Source organism: Chiloscyllium plagiosum, unplaced genomic scaffold (genome assembly GCF_037043375.1).
Source record: "Chiloscyllium plagiosum isolate Xiang-an unplaced genomic scaffold, Cpla_swu_hap1 HiC_scaffold_19, whole genome shotgun sequence".
NCBI classification, from domain to species: Eukaryota; Metazoa; Chordata; class Chondrichthyes; order Orectolobiformes; family Hemiscylliidae; genus Chiloscyllium; species Chiloscyllium plagiosum.
Genome location: NW_028270157.1, coordinates 72,371,292 through 72,391,888, shown reverse-complemented (window position 1 = coordinate 72,391,888; position 20,597 = coordinate 72,371,292). Strand labels below are relative to the sequence as shown.

Here is a 20,597-nt window from a genome sequence, read left to right as displayed (position 1 = left end):
TAGTGAGATACATGCTTGGAATGTGTTAACATCAAATGTTACAAAACCCATATTCGTGTGGGATTCCTCTCCCAAGGGGCCCCGGAGCAGCCAGGTTCGTAATCTCAATTAAATAAAAGCCCTTGTTAGGATAGCCGAAATATCTGTATTCATATAATTCAAGAAGGGCTGCCATATTTTAGAAAATAATTCGGTCTTTCAGTGCACCATATTTGTAAGGAAGTCAAGGAGAATACATTCCATCGAGGGGGCAAAAAACATATCAATTCTGGTATGACATTTATGTGGATTGGAGTAAAAAGAAAAGTCTCTGCCCTGTGGATGAAGACATCTCCATACATCTACTAATCTTAATTCTTTGTTCAGATCCACCAATTGTCTAGATCTGGGAGATACTCCTGCAGTACTCTTGGGAATCCTATCTATTTCCAGATCCATAATACAATTAAAGTCTCCCCCTATAATTGTATGACGGGCACCAAGAGCCATCAATTTTGAGAAGGCTTCCGTTATAAATTTAAAGGGGTGTGCCGGGGAGCAGTACAAATTTAAAATCCCACATTCCTCTCCATTTATAAGGGCTTTAATCAGAATATAACGTCCAGATTCGTCTTTTATCTGATTTAGAATTTTGAAAGGGAAATTCTTCCGAATAAGAATAACAACTCCCCTACATTTTGAGCTAAAAGAAGAAAAAAAGGCCTGATCAAATCCACCCTGTCATAATTTCAAGTGTTCTTTATCCAACAGGTGTGTCTCCTGTAGGAGAGCTATAACAACTCTTTCTTTCTTGAGATTTGATAATATTTTCTTCCTTTTGACTGGTGAATTACTCCCCTTGACATTCCAGGTGCACCATTTAACCAACGGATCAACCCTAATCATCCGGGCAAACCGAGACCCCTCGGGAGGGGAAACCCTATCCAAAACATCCCGAGCATAGAGCATATAAAATTCACAAAAATAAAGCCTCTCTAATACACTCGCAACAGTATAATAAAAAACTATTTCTAAATAATAAAAAAACGTATTTAAATGGAGATTTTCCCCCTTGTTCCCGGGGGTGTCACTTCCTTTCCAAAGGTCCATCGTATCCTCTCCCAATCAATGCCCCACCCTTGACCCAGGCGCTCCTCAATAGGATGAGGAGAATTCAGATATAATACAAAGCTAGAGTTAACAGTGAGCACCCTACCCCCACCCACACCAACGCCTGGATATATTTGGTAATGTTAATACCATGTATAAACATATATAACTATAAAATTACAACCTCAACAAATAATAATTAAATATAATAATACAAAATAACAAGGGAAAACATACCCTGCTCCTAGAGACAGAGGTAAAATAGAATAAGGCAACCACCTCCCCCCACCAACATTAACTTATTTTTATTTATATTTCGGACCAGAGCTGGGGAAAAGTCCTGGAATAACATGATCTTGGATCCTTTGTAGATCATGGCTTGGGAATCTTTTTCAAGATTTCTAAGGCTTCTAGGAGTATCTGCCTCTCCCTATAGCTCTGCAGCCGGAACAGGACCGGGTGGGGATGCTGGTTCAAGCTGGGCCCACGTATTGCGACCCGGTTGGCCCATTCTACCCTTACCTGGCCTGATCCAGCTTCCAGATTTAAAAGCTGTGGCAGTCACTGCTCGAGAAACGCTGTAAGCTGGCCTTCCTCTTCCCGTTCAGGAATGCCCAGCAAACCAATGTTTTTTCGATGACCTCGATTATCGAGGTCATCAATATGATTCTCTAATGTCCGGACTCCCTGTTCGAGAGTCCGGACCTGATCTACGGCCGATTACGCTGTAGTTTCGGAGATCACAGCCTTTAGCTCCGCTCCTCCGACTCAGTGCTCGATTTCCTTGATGTCGCGGTCGTGCTTTTGCAGCGCGGCCGAGAGTGAGTCCCATCGATTTCTGGATTCTTCAATAAAAGCGTCCATCTTCACATCTAGTTTAGAGATGATTTCCACGAGGCTCGCCACCATAGGTAAGTCCCCCGGGGCGGCTGTGGACGCCTCTGCCGCAGCTGGAGAGAGTGGGGGAAGGGTTCCTGCTTGCTGAGAGCTGCGGGCTCCCTTCCCTTTAGTCATTTTTACTAAAGATTAGATTGTTTAAATTTAATACTAAGCAACTAATTAAATTAAACAACTATTTTAAATGATTTGGTGAGTGTGGTGGGGGTGGGTGGCCCACTTTGCCCAAGTCTTGGAGGAGCACTGTACACTCAGACTTGCTGGATCGCCGCCAAAGGGGCAGCACGGTGGCACAGTGGTTAGCACTGCTGCCTCACAGCACCAGAGTCCTGGGTTCAAATCCCGCCTCAGGCGACTGACTGTGTGGAGTTTGCACATTCTTCCTGTGTCTGCGTGGGTTTCCTCCGGGTGCTCCGGTTTCCTCCCACAGTCCAAAGATGTGCAGGTCAGGTGAATTGGCCATGCTAAATTGCCCGTAGTGTTAGGTGAAGGCGTAAGTGTAGGGGTATGGGTGGGTTGCGCTTAGGCGGGTCGGTGTGGACTTGTTGGGCCGAAGGGCCTGTTTCCACACTGTAGGTAATCTAATCTAATCTTGGATCCCCCTAAATCTGTACTTTATCAGTATGACCTTGAACAGCTGGGGCAGTGGGCTGAGAAATGGCAAATGGAGTTTAATATAGATAAATGTGAGGTCTTGCATTTTGGAAAGTCAAATCAAAGCAGGGGTTTCATAGTGGATTGTAGGGCCTAAGGAGTGTAGTGGAACAGAGGGACTTTGGAGTTCAGATGCATGGTTCACTGAAGGTGGTGTCACAGGCAGACAGTTGAGAATGATGCAGGCCAGTGTGCCAAAACCAGTCAGAGCACTGCGTATAGAAATTATATTCCCCCGGCCTCTGGAACTGCTCGGACGCCATTAGTCATGCGGCTGCTGCAGCTACCACCCCCACGGTGATTGATGACGTCACTTCCGCCCCCATCATGGCCATTTCCACAGCCACTACCGCCCCTCACAATTCCTCATGCACCACACGTGACATCACTTCCGCCTCCACATCATCGCTGAAGTCACACGCTCAGTGACTTCCACGCGCCCCCCACTGCCGTGGTCGCCACCACTTCCACCCCCACCAATGCCACTCACCTGCATTCTGCTGACACACCCCCCACAGATCCCACTGTCACCATCCCCGCCCCCCAGAACCCTGAGGGGAACATCACCCTGCTCATGACTCCACCCCCATTCCCCCGACCACAACACCCACTCCAGTTACAGGCTCCTCCCCCCACTCCCAGCTCCACACCTCCATCAGGTCCTAGGTCCTAGCTCCCAGCCCTGCCGAGTTTTCACCAACCCCCCCCAGACCTTTCCCTCACTGAGGACGAATGATCAGTCCTCAGCAGAGGCCTCACCTTTATCCCCCTCCGTCCACACATCAATGAATTTAATACACGCCGTGACTTCGAACACTTCTTCCACCACCTCTGGGCTTACTTTTACAATCAGGACTCCTGTCAACATTCCAAGGACCCCGTTGCCTGCCTCCAACACACTCCATCTACCTGGGCACCCCGTGCTGGCCTGTTGCCTGCCCTCGATCTCTTCATTTCCAATTGCCGCCGAGACATTAACCGCCTCAACCTGTCTACCCCCCTCCCCCACTCCAACCTCTCACCCTCACAACATGCAGCCCTCCACTCCCACTGCTCCAATCCCAACCTCACCATTAAACCAGCAGATAAATGGGGTGCAGTGGTAGTTTGGCGCACTGACCTCTACACCGCAGAAGCCAGACGCCAACTCAAAGACACCTCCTCCTACCGCCCCCTCGACAATGACCCCACCCCCCCATCCCCAAACCGTCATCAGCTAGACCATTCAGAACCTCATCACCTCAGGAGATCTCCCACCCACAGCTTCCAACCTCATAGTCCGGGAACCCCGCACCGCCCAATTCTACCTCCTTCCCAAGATCCACAAGCCTGACCACCCCGACCGACCCATTGTCTCAGCCTACTCCTGTCCCACCGAACTCATCTCCACCTACCTTGACACTGTCCTATCCCCCCTCGTCCAGGAACTCCCCACATATGTTTGAGACACCACCAATGCCCTCCACCTCCTCCAAGACTTCCGTTTCCCCGGCCCCCAATGCCTCATCTTCACCATGGATATCCAATCCCTCTACACCTCCATCCGCCATGACCAGAGCCTCCAAGCCCTCCGTTTCTTCCTCTCCCGATGTCCCCAACCGTACCCTTCCACCGACACTATCGTTCGTTTAGCTGAACTGGTCCTCACCCTTAACAACTTCTCCTTCGAATCCTCCCACTTCCTCCAGACCAAAGGGGTAGCCATGGGCACTCGTAAGGGCCCCAGGTATGCCTGTCTCTTTGTCGGCTATGCAGAACTGTCCATCGTCTGTAGTAACACCAGCACCACTCCCCACCTCTTCCTCCGCTACATTGATGACTGCATTGGCGCTACCTCGTGCTCCCGTGAGGAGGTTGAGCAATTCATCAACTTCACCTACACCTTCCACCCCGACCTTAAATTCACCTGGACCATCTCTGACACCTCCCTCCCCTTTCTGGCCCTCTCCGTCTCCATTAATGACAATCGACTTGACACTGACATGTTTTACAAACCCACCGATCCCACAGCTACTTGGATTACAACTCTTCCCACCCTACCTCCTGCAAAAATGCCATCCCGTATTCCCAATTCCTCCGCCTCTGCCGTATCTGCTCCTAGGAGGACCAGTTCCACCACAGAACACACCAGATGTCCTCCTTCTTTAGAGACAGCAATTTCCCTTCCCACATGGTTAAAGATGCACTCCAACGCATCTCATCCACATCCCGCACCACCGCCCTCAAACCCCACTCCCTCCAACCGTAACAAAGACAGAACCGCCCTGGTCCTCACTTTCCACCCCACCAACCTTTGCATAAACCACATAATGCGATGACATTTCCGCAACCTCCAAACGGACCCCACCACCAGGGATATATTTCCCTCCCCACCCATTTCCGCAAAGACCGTTCCCTCCGTGATCACCTGGTCAGGTCCATGCCCCCCAACAACCCACTCTCCCTCCCTGGCACCCTCCCCTGCCACCACAGGAATTGCAAAACCTGCACCCACACCTCCTCCCTCACCTCCATCCAAGGCCCCAAAGGAGTCTTCCACATCCAAAGTTTTACCTGCACATCCACCATTATGATTTATTGTATCCGTTGCTCCCGATGCGGTCTCCTCTACATTGGGGAGACTGGATGCCTCCTAGCTGACCGCTTTAGGGAACATCTCCGGGACACCCGCACCAATCAACCCACCACCATGTGGCCCAACATTTCAACTCCCCCTCCCATTCTGCGAGGACATTCAGGTCCTGGGCCTCCTCCACTGCCGCTCCCTCAACACCCAATGCCTGGAGGAAGAACACCTCATCTTCCGCCTCGGAACACTCCAACCCCATGGCACCAATGTGGATTTCACCAGTTTCCTCATTTCTCCTTCCCCACCTCACCCCAGCTCCATCCTTCCAGGTCAGCACTGCCCTCATGACCTGTCCTATCTGCCTATCTTCCTTTCCACCTATCCACTCCACCCTCCTCTCTGATCTATCACCTCCATCCCCACCCCCATTCACCTATTGTACTCTATGCTGCTTTCTCCCTACCCCCACCCCCTCTCATTTATCTCTCCACTCTGCAGGCACCCTGCCTCTATTCCTGAAACGTCAATTTTCCTGCTCCTCGGATGCTGCCTGACCTGCTGTTGTTTTCCAGCATCACTCTAATCTAGACTCTGGTTTCCAGCATCTGCAGTCCTTGTTTTTACCATATAGAAATTATGTTGTATTTGTACAGATGTTGGTGAGGCCACACTTGGAGTATTGTGTTCAGTTTTGGTCACCTTGCTATTGGAAGGATGTAATTAAACTGGAAAGAGTGCAGAAGAAATTTACAAGGATGTAGCCAGGACTCAACAATCGGGGTTATAGGGAGAGGTTGTACAGGCTACAACTCTTTTCCCTACAGCATAGGGATGGGGCGACACAGTGGTTAGCACTGCTGCCTCACAGCACCAGCGTCCCAGGTCCGATTCCAGCATTGGGTGACTGTGCGGAGTTTGCACATTCTCCCCGTGTCTGCGTGGCTTTCCTCCCACAGTCCAAAGATGTGCCAGCCAGGTGAATTGGCTATGCTAAATTGCCCATAGTGTTAGGTGTATTAGTTAGAGGGAAATGGTTCTAGGTGGGTTACTCTTCGGGGGGAGGGCCTTATAAAAGTGCATCAGGTCATGAGCGGTGTGGATAGGAGGAACGTATTCAGTCTTTTTCCCAGGTCTGTGGAATTGAGGACATCAGTTTAATATAAGAGGGGTCAGAATAAATGGTTCAAGGGGAAAGATTAAAAGGGCACCTGAGGGGCAACTTTTTTTCCATCGAGGGTGGCACACATATGGAATGAGCTGCCTGCAGAAGTGGTTGAGGTGGGTAAGTTAACAACATTTAAAAGGCATTTGGACAAAAACACGGATAGGAAATGTTTAGAAGGATATGGACTAGGTGCAGGGAAATGGGGTTAACATGGATGGACATTTTGGTCAGCATGGACCAGTTAAGGCCAAAGGGCCTGTCTCTACACTGTCAGACTCTATGACTCTATGAGCACATTAAACAATATAGCTAATTCAATTCAATCATCTCGAAATCTTGGCGAAGGTGAATCCATTTACTTCTGGAAGCTTCAAACAAAATCACATCACACACAATCCTGTATTTAGAGAGTAATTACAAACATCCTCGGTAAGATTTGGCATTTGACAACGTCCCCAACCCCGTCATACAACTTTGGTAAAGACCCTAACGCCCCCTCCCTCACCTGCCAAGTGCCCAGGCCGATCATAGGGATACAAACTTCACTATTCAGGCGAAGCGACATTGTCCTTCAGACAAAACAAAACCGTCTGAAATTTCCAACAACGGCTCCGCGCGAGCCGCCCGTTGCTGTTTTCAAAGCGCTGAAAGCTCGAGCCGCTTCGTGGGCGGGGACTGCAGCCCGGAGCCGCGCCTGATTGGTCAGAAGTCACTGTCAATCACACCCCTGGCGGTAGCCCCGCCCCATTTCTCCCGGCCGTGGGTCTTCATTGTGATCGGGTGAGTGTGGACTGTTAGCTGGAGGAGAAAGTGAGGACTGCAGATGCTGGAGATCAGAGATGGAAATGTGTTGCTGGAAAAGCGCAGCAGGTCAGGCAGCATCCAAGGAGCAGGAGAATCGACGTTTCAGGCATTAGCCCTTCTTCAGGAATGAGGAAGGTTTGTCCAGCAGGCTAAGATAAAAGATAGGGAGGAGGGACTTGGGGGAGGGGCGTCGGAAATGTGATAGGTGGAAAGAGGTCAAGGTGAGGGTGATAGGTCAGACGGGGGTGGGGGCGGAGAGGTCGGGAAGAAGATTGCAGGTTAGGGAGGTGGTGCTGAATTTGATGGATTTGACTGAGACAGGGTGGGGGGAGGGGAAATGAGGAAACTGGTGAAATCCGAGTTCATCCCTTGTGGTTGGAGGGTTCCTAGCCGGAAGATGAGGCGTTCTTCCTCCAACCGTCGTTTCGCTGTGGTCTGACGATGGAGGAGTCCAAAGACCTGCATATCCTTGGTGGAGTGGGAGGGGGAATTGAAATGTTGAGCTATAGGGTGGTTGGGTTGGTTGGTCCGGGTGTCCCAGAGGTGTTCTCTGAAACGCTCCGCAAGTAGCCGGCCTGTCTCCCCAATATAGAGGAGGCCACATCGGGTGCAAAGGATGCAATAGATGATATGTGTGGAGGTACAGGTGAATCTGTGGCGGATATGGAAGTTTCCTTTGGGGCCTTGGAGGGAGGTGAGGGGGGAGGTGTGGGCGCAAGTCTTGCACCTCCTGCGGTTGCAGGGGAAGGTGCCGGGAGTGGAGGTTGGGTTGGTGGGGGGTGTGGATCTGACGAGGGAGTCACGGAGGGAGTGGTCTTTACGGAATGCTGATAGGGGAGGGGAGGGAAATATATCCTTGGTGGTGGGGTCCGTTTGGAGGTGGCGGAAATGGCGGCGGATGATGCGCTGTACATGGAGGTTAGTGGGGTAGTAGGTGAGGACCAGTGGGGTTCTGTCCTGGTGGCGGTTGGAGGGGCGGGGTTCAAGGGCGGAGGATCGGGAAGTGGAAGAGATACGGTGGAGGGCATCGTCGACCACGTCGGGGGGGAAATTGCGGTCCTTGAAGAAGGAGGCCATCTGGGATGTGCGTTTTTGGAACTGGTCCTCCTGGGAGCAGATGCGGCGGAGTCGAAGGAATTGGGAGAATGGGATGGCGTTTTTACAGGGGGCAGGATGGGAGGAGGTGTAGTCCAGGTAGCTGTGGGAGTCGGTTGGTTTGTAGTAGATGTGGGAGTCGGTTGGTTTGTAGTAGATGTGGGAGTCGGTTGGTTTGTAGTAGATGTGTGGGAGTCGGTTGGTTTGTTCTCTTTCCAATCCTCCCACTTTTTCCAAACGAAAGGAGTAGCCATGGGCACCCGCATGGGCCCAGGCTATGCCTGCCTCTTCGTAGGATATGTGGAACAATCCATCTTCCGCAACTACACTGGCCCCACCCCCCACCTTTTCCTCCGCTACATCGATGACTGTATCGGCGCCGCCTCGTGCTCCCACGAGGAGGTTGAACAGTTCATCCACTTCACCAACACCTTCCACCCCGACCTCAAATTCACCTGGACAGTCTCAGATTCCTCCCTCCCCTTCCTCGACCTTTCTATTTCTATCTCAAGCGACCGAATCAACACGGACATCTACTACAAACCAACCGACTCCCACAGCTACCTGGACTACACCTCCTCCCATCCTGCCCCCTGTAAAAACGCCATCCCATTCTCCCAATTCCTTCGACTCCGCCTCATCTGCTCCCAGGAGGACCAGTTCCAAAAACGCACATCCCAGATGGCCTCCTTCTTCAAGGACCGCAATTTCCCCCCCGACGTGGTCGACGATGCCCTCCACCGCATCTCTTCCACTTCCCGATCCTCCGCCCTTGAACCCCGCCCCTCCAACCGCCACCAGGACAGAACCCCACTGGTCCTCACCTACCACCCCACTAACCTCCATGTACAGCGCATCATCCGCCGCCATTTCCGCCACCTCCAAACGGACCCCACCACCAAGGATATATTTCCCTCCCCTCCCCTATCAGCATTCCGTAAAGACCACTCCCTCCGTGACTCCCTCGTCAGATCCACACCCCCCACCAACCCAACCTCCACTCCCGGCACCTTCCCCTGCAACCGCAGGAGGTGCAAGACTTGCGCCCACACCTCCCCCCTCACCTCCCTCCAAGGCCCCAAAGGAAACTTCCATATCCGCCACAGATTCACCTGTACCTCCACACATATCATCTATTGCATCCTTTGCACCCGATGTGGCCTCCTCTATATTGGGGAGACAGGCCGCCTACTTGCGGAGCGTTTCAGAGAACACCTCTGGGACACCCGGACCAACCAACCCAACCACCCTGTAGCTCAACATTTCAATTTCCCCTCCCACTCCACCAAGGATATGCAGGTCTTTGGACTCCTCCATCGTCAGACCACAGCGAAACGACGGTTGGAGGAAGAACGCCTCATCTTCCGGCTAGGAACCCTCCAACCACAAGGGATGAACTCGGATTTCACCAGTTTCCTCATTTCCCCTCCCCCCAGCCTGTCTCAGTCAAATCCATCAAATTCAGCACCGCCTTCCTAACCTGCAATCTTCTTCCCGACCTCTCCGCCCCCACCCCAGTCTGACCTATCACCCTCACCTTGACCTCGTTCCACCTATCACATTTCCGACGCCCCTCCCCCAAGTCCCTCCTCCCTATCTTTTATCTTAGCCTGCTGGACCAACTTTCCTCATTCCTGAAGAAGGGCTAATGCCCGAAACGTCGATTCTCCTGTTCCCTAGATGCTGCCTGACCTGCTGCGCTTTTCCAGCAATACATTTCCATCCTAGACTGTTAGCTGGGACGGGCTGGACCTTGACTCTGAGCTGGGTGAGGGGACTGGGTAAAGACAAGGACTGCAGATGCTGGAAACCACAGTCTAGATTAGAGTGGCGCTGGTGAAAGGGACTGGCCTTTCTTGACTGTGAGCAGTAGTTGGGGATGGGGCGTGTGGTTGATTCTTATGGGCGGGGTGTTTTCACTCCAAGCAGGTGGCAGGTTTGCACTTGGCTTGGGGTGTGTCATAGAAGGATGTACAACGTTAAGAATCACGCTACACCAGGTTATAGTCCAACAGGTTTATTTGAAACCACTAGCTTTCAGAGAGCTGCTCCTTCATCAGGATATCAGATCGAGTGGTTGCAGAGACAGATAGAAGCGATGAGGAATTTGCAACAGCAACAGTATGTGATGGATTCTGGATTAGTGGTACTGGAAGAGCACAGCAGTTCAGGCAGCATCAAGGAGCAGTAAAATAAACGTTTTGGGCAAAAGCCCTTCATCAGGATATGAAGGGCTTTTGCCCGAAACGTCGATTTTACTGCTCCTCGGATGCTGCCTGAACTGCTGTGCTCTTCCAGCACCACTAATCCAGAATCTGGTTTCCAGCATCTGCAGTCATTGTTTTTACCTAGTATGTGATGGATGGCAATTATAGGAAGGGGGGAAAGTCTCAGATACAGTCACATAGATGGGTTAACTCCAGGAAGGGTAAGAAAGGTAGGCACCAAGGGCAGGAGTCTTTTGTGGATATACCCATTTCAAACAGGTATGCTGTTTTGGAAAATGTAGGGGGGGTTATGGATTCTCAGGGGAACGTAGCACGAAAAGCCAAGTTTCTGGTATTGAGACTGGCTCTAATGCAACGAGGGGTACGTCAGCTTCCAGAGATCAATTGTGTTAGAGGATTCTGTAGTCCGATGTAAAGACAGACGTTCCTGTGGCCAGCAGAGAAAAAGCAGAATGGAGTGTTATTTCCCTGGTGCCAGGATCAATGATGTCTCAGAGAGGGTGCAGAATGTTCTCACGGGGGAGAGGGGCCAGCAAGAGGTCATTGTCCACATTGGAACCAACGATATAGGAAGGGAAAAGGTTGAGATTCTGAAGTGAGATTACAGAGAGTTAGGCAGAAATTTAGATTAGATTACTTACAGTGTGGAAGCAGGCCCTTCGGCCCAACAAGTCCACACCCACCCCCCTACATTTACCCCTGCACCTAGCACTACGGGCAATTCAACTAACCTGCACATTTTTGGACTGTGGGAGGAAACCAGAGCACCCGGTGGAAACCCACACAGACACAGGGAGAATGTGCAAACTCCACACAGTCAGTCGCTTGAGGCGGGAATTGAACCCAGGTCTTTGGCACTGTGAGGCAGCAGTGCTAACCACTGTGCTACCATGCTGCCCGCTAAAAGGAGGTCCTCAAGGATAGTAATATCTGGAATACTCCCAGTGCTACGAGCTAGTGAGGGCAGGAATAGGAGGATAGAGCAGATGACTCCATGGCTGAGGAGCTGGTGTATGGGAGAAGGATTCACATTTTTGGATCATTGCAATCTCTTTTGGGGTAGAAGTGAGCTGTACAAGAAGGCCGGATTGCACCTAAATTGGAAGGGGACTGGCAGGGAAATTTGCTAGAACTGCTCGGGAGAATTTAAACTAGTAAGGTGGGGGGGTGGGACCCAGGGAGATAGTGAGGAAAGAGATCAATCTGAGATTGGTACAGTTGAGAACAGAAGTGAGTCAATCAATCAGGGCAGGCGGGGACAAGGTAGGACTAATAAATTAAACTGCATTTATTTCAATGCAAGAGGCCTAACAGGGAAGGCAGATGAACTCAGGGCACGGTTAGGAACATGGGACTAGGATATCATAGCAATTACAGAAACATGGCTCAGGGATGAGTAGGACTGGCAGCTTAATGTTCCAGGATACAAATGCTACAGGAAGGATAGAAAGGGAGGCAAGATAGGAAGGGGAGCGGCATTTTTGATGTGCTGTGCTGAGGGAGGATATTCCTGGAAATACACCCAGGGAAGTTATTTGGGTGGAACTGAAAAATAAGAAAGGGATGATCACCTTATTGGGATTGTATTATAGACCCCCTAATAGTCAGAGGAAAATTGAGAAACAAACTTGTAAGGAGAACTCAGCTATCTTTAAGAATAATAGGGTAATTATGGTAGGGGATTTTAACTTTCCAAACATCAACTGGGACTGCCATAGTGTTAAGAATTTAGATGGAGAGGAATTTGTTAAGTGCATAGAAGACAATTTTCTGATTCAGTATGTGGATGTACCAATAGAGAAGGTGCAAAACTTGACGTATTCTTGAGAAATAAGGCAGGCAGGTGACTGAGGTGTCAGTGGGGGAGCACTTTGGGGCCAACAACCATAATTCCATTAGTTTTAAAGTAGTGATGGTAAAGGATAGACAAAATCTAACAGTTGAAGTTCGAAATTAGAGGAAGGCTAATTTTGATGATATTAGGCAAGAACTTTCAAAAGCTGATTGGGGAAAGATCTTCGCAGGTAAAGGGACTGCTGGAAAATGGGAAGCCTTCAGACATGAGATAACCAGAGTCCAGAGACTGTTAGGGTGAAAGGAAAGGCTGGTAAATGTAGGGAATGCTGGATGACTAGAGAAATTGAGGGTGTGGTTAAGAAAAAGAAGGAAGCATATGTCAGGTCTAGATAGGATAGATCGAACTAATCATTAGAGTGTAAAGGAACTAGGGAGTATCCTTAAGAGGGAAATTAGGAGGACAAAAAGCGGACATGAAATAGCTTTGGCAAATAGGGTTAAGGAGAATCCAAAGGGTTTTTACAAATACATTAAGGGCAAAAGGGTAACTAGGGAGCGAATAAGGCCTCTCAAAGTTCAGCAAGGCGGCCTTTGTGTGGAGCTGCAGGAGATGGGGGAGATACTAAACGAGTATTTTACATCAGTGTTTACTGTGGAAAAGGACATGGAAAATATAGACTGTAGGGAAATAGATGGTGATGTTTTGAAAAATGTCCATATTATAGAGGAGGAAGTGCTGGATGTCTTGAAACACATAAAAGTGGATAAATCCCCAGGACCTGATCAGGGTTACCCGAGAAATCTATTGAAAGCTAGGAACCTGATTGCTGGGACCCTTGCTGAGATATTTGTATCAATAGTCACAGGTGAGGTGCCGGAAGACTGGAGGTTGGCTAATGTGGTGCCACTGTTTAAGAAGGGTGGTAAGAACAAGCCAGGGCACTATAGATCGGTGAGCCTGACGTCGGTAGTGGGCAAGTTGTTGGAGGGAATCCTGAGGGACAGGATGTACATATATTTGGATAGGCAAGGGCTGACTAAGGATAGTCAACATGACTTTGTGCGTGGGAAATCATGTCTCACAAACTTGAGTTTTTTTGAAAAAGAAGCACAGAGGATTGATGAGGGCAGAGCGGTGTACGTGATCTATATGGACTTCAGTAAGGCGTTTGATGAGGTTCCCCATGGGAGACTGGTTAGCAAGGTTAGATCTCATGGAATGCAGGGAGAACTAGCTATTTGGATACAGAACTGGCTCAAAGGTAGAAGACAGAAGGGTGTCGCGGAGGAGTTTTTAGACTAGAGGCCATGTGGAATGCCGCATGGATCGGTGCTGGATCCTCTACTTTTTGTCATTTATTGTAAATGATTTGGATATGAACATAGGAGGTATAGTTACCAAGTTTGCAGATGACACCAAAATTGGAAATGTAGTGGACAGCGAGGAGGGTTACCTCAGATTACAACAGGATCTGGACCAGATGGGCCATTGGGCTGAGAAGTGGCAGATGGAGTTTAATTCAGATAAATGCAAGGCGCTGCATTTTGGGAAAACAAATCTTAGCAGGACTTATACACTTAATGGTAAGGTCCTAGGGAGTGTTGCTGAACAAAGGGACCTTGGAGTGCAGGTTCATAGCTCCTTGAAAGTGGTGTCGCATTGGTCAGAGTATTGAGTACAGGGGTTGGAAGGTCATGTTGCAGCTGTACAGGACATTGGTTAGGCCATTGTTGGAATATTGCGTGCAATTCTGGTCTCCTTCCTATCGGAAAAATGTTGTGAAACTTGAAAGGGTTCAGAAAAGATTTACAAGCATGTTGCCAAGGTTGGAGGATTTGAGCTATAGGGAGAGGCTGAACAGGCTGGGGCTGTTTCCCTGGAGCATCGGAGGCTGAGGGGTGACATTATAGAGGTTTACAAAATTATGAGGGGCATGGATTGGGTAAATAGGCAACGTCTTTTCCCTGGGGTCAGGGAGTCCAGAACTAGAGGGCATAGCTTTAGGGTGAGAGGGGAAAGATATAAAAGAGACCTAAGGGGCAACATTTTCACATAGAGGGTGGTATGTGTATGGAATGAGCTGCCAGAGGATGTGGTGGAGGCTGGTACAATTGCAACATTTAAGAGGCATTTGGATGGGTTTATGTATAGGAATGGTTTGGAGGGGTATGGTCCGGGTGCTGGCAGATGGGACTAGATTGGGTTGGGATATCTGATCGGCATGGACAGGTTGGACCGAAGGGTCTGTTTCTATGTTGTACATCTCTATGACTCTATGCTTCTAAAGCTGGTGCCTCCAAATAAACCTGTTGGACTATAACCTGGTGTTGTGTGATTTTACACCCCAGTGCAACACCAGCATCTCCAAATCATGACTGTCATAGAAGGAGTCATAGAGTCCTACAGCACGGAGACAGGCCCTTTAGCCTAAACTGGTCCACGCCGATCAAAATGTCCATCCATTCTAACCCCATTTCCCTACACTTGGCCCATATCGTTCTAAACTTTTCCCATGCATTTATTCGACTAAATGCCTTTTAAGTGTTGTTAATGTACCCACATCAACCACTTCCGCTGGCAGATCATTCCATATGCGTACCACCCTCTGTAAAAAAGTTGCCCCTCAGGTGCCCTTTTATTCTTTCCCCTCTGACCTTAAACGGATGCCCCCTAGTCCTCGATTCCTCAACCCTGGAAGAAGACTGAGTGCATTCAACCGATCAATGGCTCTCATGATCTTATACACTTGTATAAGATTCTTGCTCAGTCTCCTACACTCTCAGCAAAAGAGTTGTAGCTTGTCCAACCTTTCCCTATAACACAGACTGCTGAGTCCTGGGAACATCTTTGTAAATTTCTTTTGCACTCTTTCCAGTTTAATAATATCCTTCCTATAGCAAGGTAACCAAAACTGAACACTGTACTCCAAGTGCGGCCTCACCAATGTCCTGTACGACTGCAACATAACTTCTATATGCAGTGCCCTGACTGACAAAGGCCAGTGTGCCAAAACATTTCTTCACTGCCCTGTATCCCTTTGACTCCACTTTCAGAGAACTGCGTACTTGAACCCCAAGGTTCCTCTGATCCACTGCACTCCTTAAGGCCCTACTATTCACCATGAAATGCCTGCCTCGATCTGACCTTCCAAAATGCAAGTCCTCACATTTATCTATATTAAACTCCATTTGTCATTTTTCAGCCCACTTCGCCAGCTGGTCAAGGTCCTGCTGCAACTTCTGATAACCTTCCTCATTGTCCATGGTACCGCCTATTTTAGTTCATCTGCAAATTTACTAATCATGTCAGGTCTATTTCATGTAAATAGATGCAATCTAATCCAACAAGCATTCCTCACTTCTTGTTGTACTCCAGTTTGACCTGTCTCTTCAACTTACTGTTTCTGATTACTGTATCCCATTAAAGTCTCGCAATTGCCTCCCTGCTGTTGAGGATCCCACACCCCTGCCAATCTAGTTCAAACCCTCCCTTACAGCACTAACAAACTGTTTGGGTGTGGTTGAGAGGCATACAATAAGGAGGTGAATGTTTTTGCTGTGTCTTCCGCTGCAGAAGTCTCATCCTCGATGGCAACCTCCCAATGAGTTTTTGCTTCCTCTGTCTCCATCTCCCAGCCTGAGTCCTTTTATCATCTTCCGGACTGGCTCTTGAACATATAGTGAGTGAAATGTCCTACCCGTAGGTTGGTGCAGATGATGCTGATGGTGGCATGTCCATCGAAACAAACACTTCTATGGAGAGTTCCAGCTGACTCATGAGATCGATTCATTTTTTTGCAGTCTCTTCCCCAGTTTTACCCATGTATGATACTGATCTTTTTTAAGGATAACTCCCAGAATCCATGAAGAGCTGTCACCAAAGAACTTTATGTCGACCATTTCTCCCAGTTTAATATATCTGTCGAGCAATTCTCTATCAGGGACCGTTTTCTGGGCTCTTTATTCTCATTCTTGCTGACCAAGTTACTCCCATCATCATATGTGGCATTGATCTATAGGTGAAGAGGAGACATGCAAGCTTTGTTTCCAAAGAATCTTGAAAGAACTTTCTCAGGGTACTTTTGAATATCCACCTAGCCAGACAATTTAAGAATGGATGGTAGGGTAGTGGGATGCCATTGTCTGTTACAAAGACCTCAGGTATGAAAGGATTGTCAGAGCTTTTCAAATTACTGTTGTAATTTGTAGCAGAGGCCACTTCAGTACATGTATGTCCATTTTGAATGTGGCATCAATAAGAATATAAATGGCCTGGAAAATTAGCACGCGATCACACTCAGGGTCTTCCTGGTCATTCTCATGTGAGCAATGAGCCAGCTGGTGTGGCTTTCTGGTTCCCCTGGCAAAGTTTGCACTGGTTGACTAGATTTTCATGGCTCCTCAAGACCATTTTCATTTTAGAAATTCCTGCACGGTCATTGTGCAATTATTGACGTTTTGGTCACTGGCTTGGATGTGGGAAAACCACCCAGGCTCTCCATAAGATAATGTCTCTTCTCTGCTCCACTCCTGATATTTTGAGATTTTGGGTTTCAACTCTTCCCTCAGACATCCTTGTGATCTACCATTTAGGATGATATGACATAGCTTTGCGAATAGGGTCCTTTAGGGTCTAAGCCTGTTTTTTGCTTGGCAGATCCTGGGAGAAGTGTACATGAACTTCATGATAATTTAATCCATCATTGGAGCTAAAGGTAGCCTGCTGGGTAGTGGCAGCTCAAGGCATCCACTTTGGATGTATGACTCTATGCATTTCAAGATATTTTCATAAACACCTAATAGCAGTGCCCAGGACTGGATCTGAGATGATGTAATAGGAGGAATCATCTTGTTTCCTTGAAGAGGCCCATTAGAGGTTTGTAATGAGTTACTATTGTGCAATGATGAATGTAGGCATGCTGGTTTTTCACCATGAATACCATGGCTGAAACCGCTTTCTCGATCTGGACACATTCTATCTGCCTCCACCATGATTGGACATTCTGCCCTGTCGTCCCAACAATGTGGTAATACTGCCTCTATCCCTTAGGGGGAGGCATTGCAGGTTACAATGAGTGGTCTCAGGATATTGTCATGGACTGATATGTTTGTTAATAATAGTTGTTGTTTGACACTTGTAAAGGCTTTTTCTTGTGGCATTTGCAACAACCATTTCTGCTTTTTTTCAGTGGGACATGGAGGGTTCCAGCGAGGTCACCAGGTTGGGTATGAATTTCCCACAGTAACTTATGTGACCTCGAAAAGACTTCAGCTCTATTATATTCCTTAAAGTCACAGTCCTTTTTATGGCCTTTACTTTCTCTTCAATGGTATGCATTTCATCCTTGTCAATCCTGTCCCCAAGGTACACCAACTCATTTACCTGGAACATTTTTCCCTTTTTAGCCAGACATTAGCCACAGAAAAACATTACAAAACCTCTTCTAGCCTCTCCAAATGTTCCTTTGCAGTAGCTCCTGAGGATCATTCAGATAGACTGCCATTCTGCACCCCCTTGGAGGATGTTCTCCATCGACATTTAAAAGATGGTGCAAGCTGAAGACACCCCATAAGGCGAGCAAATGTATTGATACACTCCTTTGTGAGTATTTAGAGTTGCAGAGCTGTACAGCATGAAAACACGCCCTTCAGTCCAACTCATCCATTCCAACCAGATATCCCATTTGCCAGCATTTGACCCATAAATCCTTCTAGTCATATACCATCCAGATGTCTTTTAAATGTTGCAATTGTACCAGCCTCCACCACTTCCTCCATCAGCTCACTCCAGACACACACCACCCTCTGTGTGAAAAAGTTGCCCCTTAGGTTTCTTGTAAATGTTTCCCCCCTCATCTTAAACTTCTACACCCCAGGAAAAAGATCTTGGCTATTCACCTTAACCATGCCCCTCATGATTATATAAACCTCTATAAGGTCACTCTTCAGCCTCTGACGCTCCAGGGAAAATAGCCTCAGCCTATTGAGCCTCTGCGAATAGTTCAAACCCTCCAACTCTGGCATCATCCTTATAAATCTTTTCTGAACCCTTTCAAGTTTCACAACATTCTTCCTAGAGCAGAGAAACCACAATATTCCAAAAGTGACCTAACCAATGTCCCGTATAGCCGCAACATGACCTCCCAACTCCTATAATCAATGCTTCGACCAATAAATGCCTTTTTCACTATCTTGTCTACCTGCAACTCCAAGGTCTCTTTATTTAGTAACACTCCCCAGGATCTTATCATTAAGTGTATACGTCCATCACCTCACATTTATCCAAATGAGGCTCATAGAGAAGTACTGCACAGAAGCAGACCCTTCGGTTCATCTCATCCATGCCGACCACATATCCTAAACTAATCTAGTCCCGTTTGCTAGCACTTGGCCCATATCCGTGTAAACCCTTCCTATTCATGTACCCATCAAAATATCTTTTAAATATTGCAATTGTACCAGCCTCCTCTATTTCATCTGGCAGCTTCCATACATACACCACCCTTTGCATGAAAATGTTGCCCATTGGGTCCCTTAAATTAAATTCCATCTGCCACTCCTCAGCCCATTGGCCTATCTGATCAAGATCCCATTGTACTCTGATGCAACCTTCTTCGCTGTCCTCCACACCTCCAATTTTATTGACATCTGCAAACATACTAACCATACCTCCTATGTTAACATCCAAATCATTTGTATAAATGACAAAAAGCAGTGCACCCAGCACCAATCCTTGTGGCACACTGCTGGTCAAAGGCCTCCAATCTGAAAAACAATCCTCCACCACTATTCTTCTATCTTCAATCCAGTTCTGTATCCAAATAGCTAGTTCTCCTTGTATTCTCTGTGACCCAACATGCTAACCATTATACCATGAGAACCCTTGTCAAATGTCCTACTGAATTCCAAATAGATCATATCCACTGCTCTGCCTTCATCAGTCCTCTTAGATTACTTACAGTGTGGAAACAGGCCCTTCGGCCCAACAAGTCCACACCGACCCGCAACCCACCCAGACCCATTCCCCTACATTTACCCCTTCACCTAACACTACGGGCAATTTAGCATGGTCAATTCACCTAACCTGCACAGTTTTGGGTTGTGGGAGGAAACCGGAGCAAACCCACGCAGACACGGAGAGAATGTGCAAACTCCACCCGGGTCTCTGGCGCTGTGAGGTAGCAGTGCTAACCACTGTGCCGCCGTGCCGCCCACCTTCTTCTTTACGTCTTCAAAAAGCTCAATCAAGTTGGTGAGACATGATTTCCCAGCATAAAGCCATGTTGACCATCTCTAATCAGTCCTTGCCTTTCCAAACACATGTAACTCCTGTCCCTCAAGATCCCCTCCAACAACTTGCCCACCATTGATGTCAGGGTCACCGGCCAATAATTTCCTGGCTTTTCTTTCCCAACTTTCTTAAGTAGTGGCACCACATTAGCCAACCTCCAGTCTGCTAGCACCTCAGCTGTGGCTATTGATGATACAAATACCTCAGCAAGAGGCCCACCAATTGCTTACCTAGCTTCCCACAGAGTTCTAGGCTACAGCTGATCTGGTCTAGGTGATTTAGAAAATAATTGATAAAATAAGCAGAGATATAAAAACAATTAAAATAAAAAAAATTCAAAACTAATCAATTAAAATGAGGATGGAGGATCAGGTGGTGTGTTTATCCTGCGTAATGTGGGAGCTGGTGGACCCCATTGTGGTTCCCAGTGACCATGTCTGTAGTAAATATTGGTTGCTGGAAGAACTCTGCCTCAGAGTCGATGAGCTGGAATCTGAGCTTCAAACATTGTGACACATTAGGGAGGGCAGAGTTACGGACAGTGTGTTTCAGGAGACAGTCACAACCCTTAGACTAATAACTCAAATTCAGTCAGTGGTCAGGCACAAGTAGGTGTGGCATGTGAGTGAGGCAGGTAGAGTTGCAGAAGCCTCAGCCCCTGTCCTTGTCCAATAGGTTCAAGAGTTTTGCTCCCCCTGTGGACGGGAATGGAGACTGCAGGGACGATAAGCCAACTGACTGCAGCACCATAGTGCAGGGAGCCATTTAAGTGGGGGGAGAGAAGAGAAATATTGTTATAATTGGGGATAGTATAGTTGTGGTATGTTCTCTGTGACCAGGATCAAGAGTCCCAAAGGTTGTGTTGCCTGCCTGATGCTTGGGTCCGAATATCTCATCTGGGCTACAAAGGAACTTGAGGTGGGAGGGTAAAGATCCGGTGGTCATGATCCACATAGGTACAAACAGCACAGGTAAGGCAGAGGTGTTGCTAAGGGAGTATGAACAGTC

At 48.1% G+C, this 20,597-nt stretch overlaps 1 protein-coding gene across 3 annotated transcripts in view; it reads right to left on the bottom strand.

The window, feature by feature from the left end:
* Nucleotides 1–7,249, bottom strand: part of LOC122546348 (aldo-keto reductase family 1 member B1-like) — a 63,067-nt gene extending 55,818 nt beyond the window's left edge. For all 3 annotated transcript variants that reach the window (XM_087997525.1, XM_087997527.1, XM_087997526.1), the window contains exon 1: nt 6,880–7,249. In XM_087997525.1, coding sequence (XP_087853651.1) covers nt 6,880–6,939 — 60 coding nt within the window. In that variant the 5' untranslated portion in view covers nt 6,940–7,249. The remainder of the gene's footprint in view (nt 1–6,879) is intronic.
* Between the last annotated feature and the right edge of the window lie 13,348 nt (nt 7,250–20,597).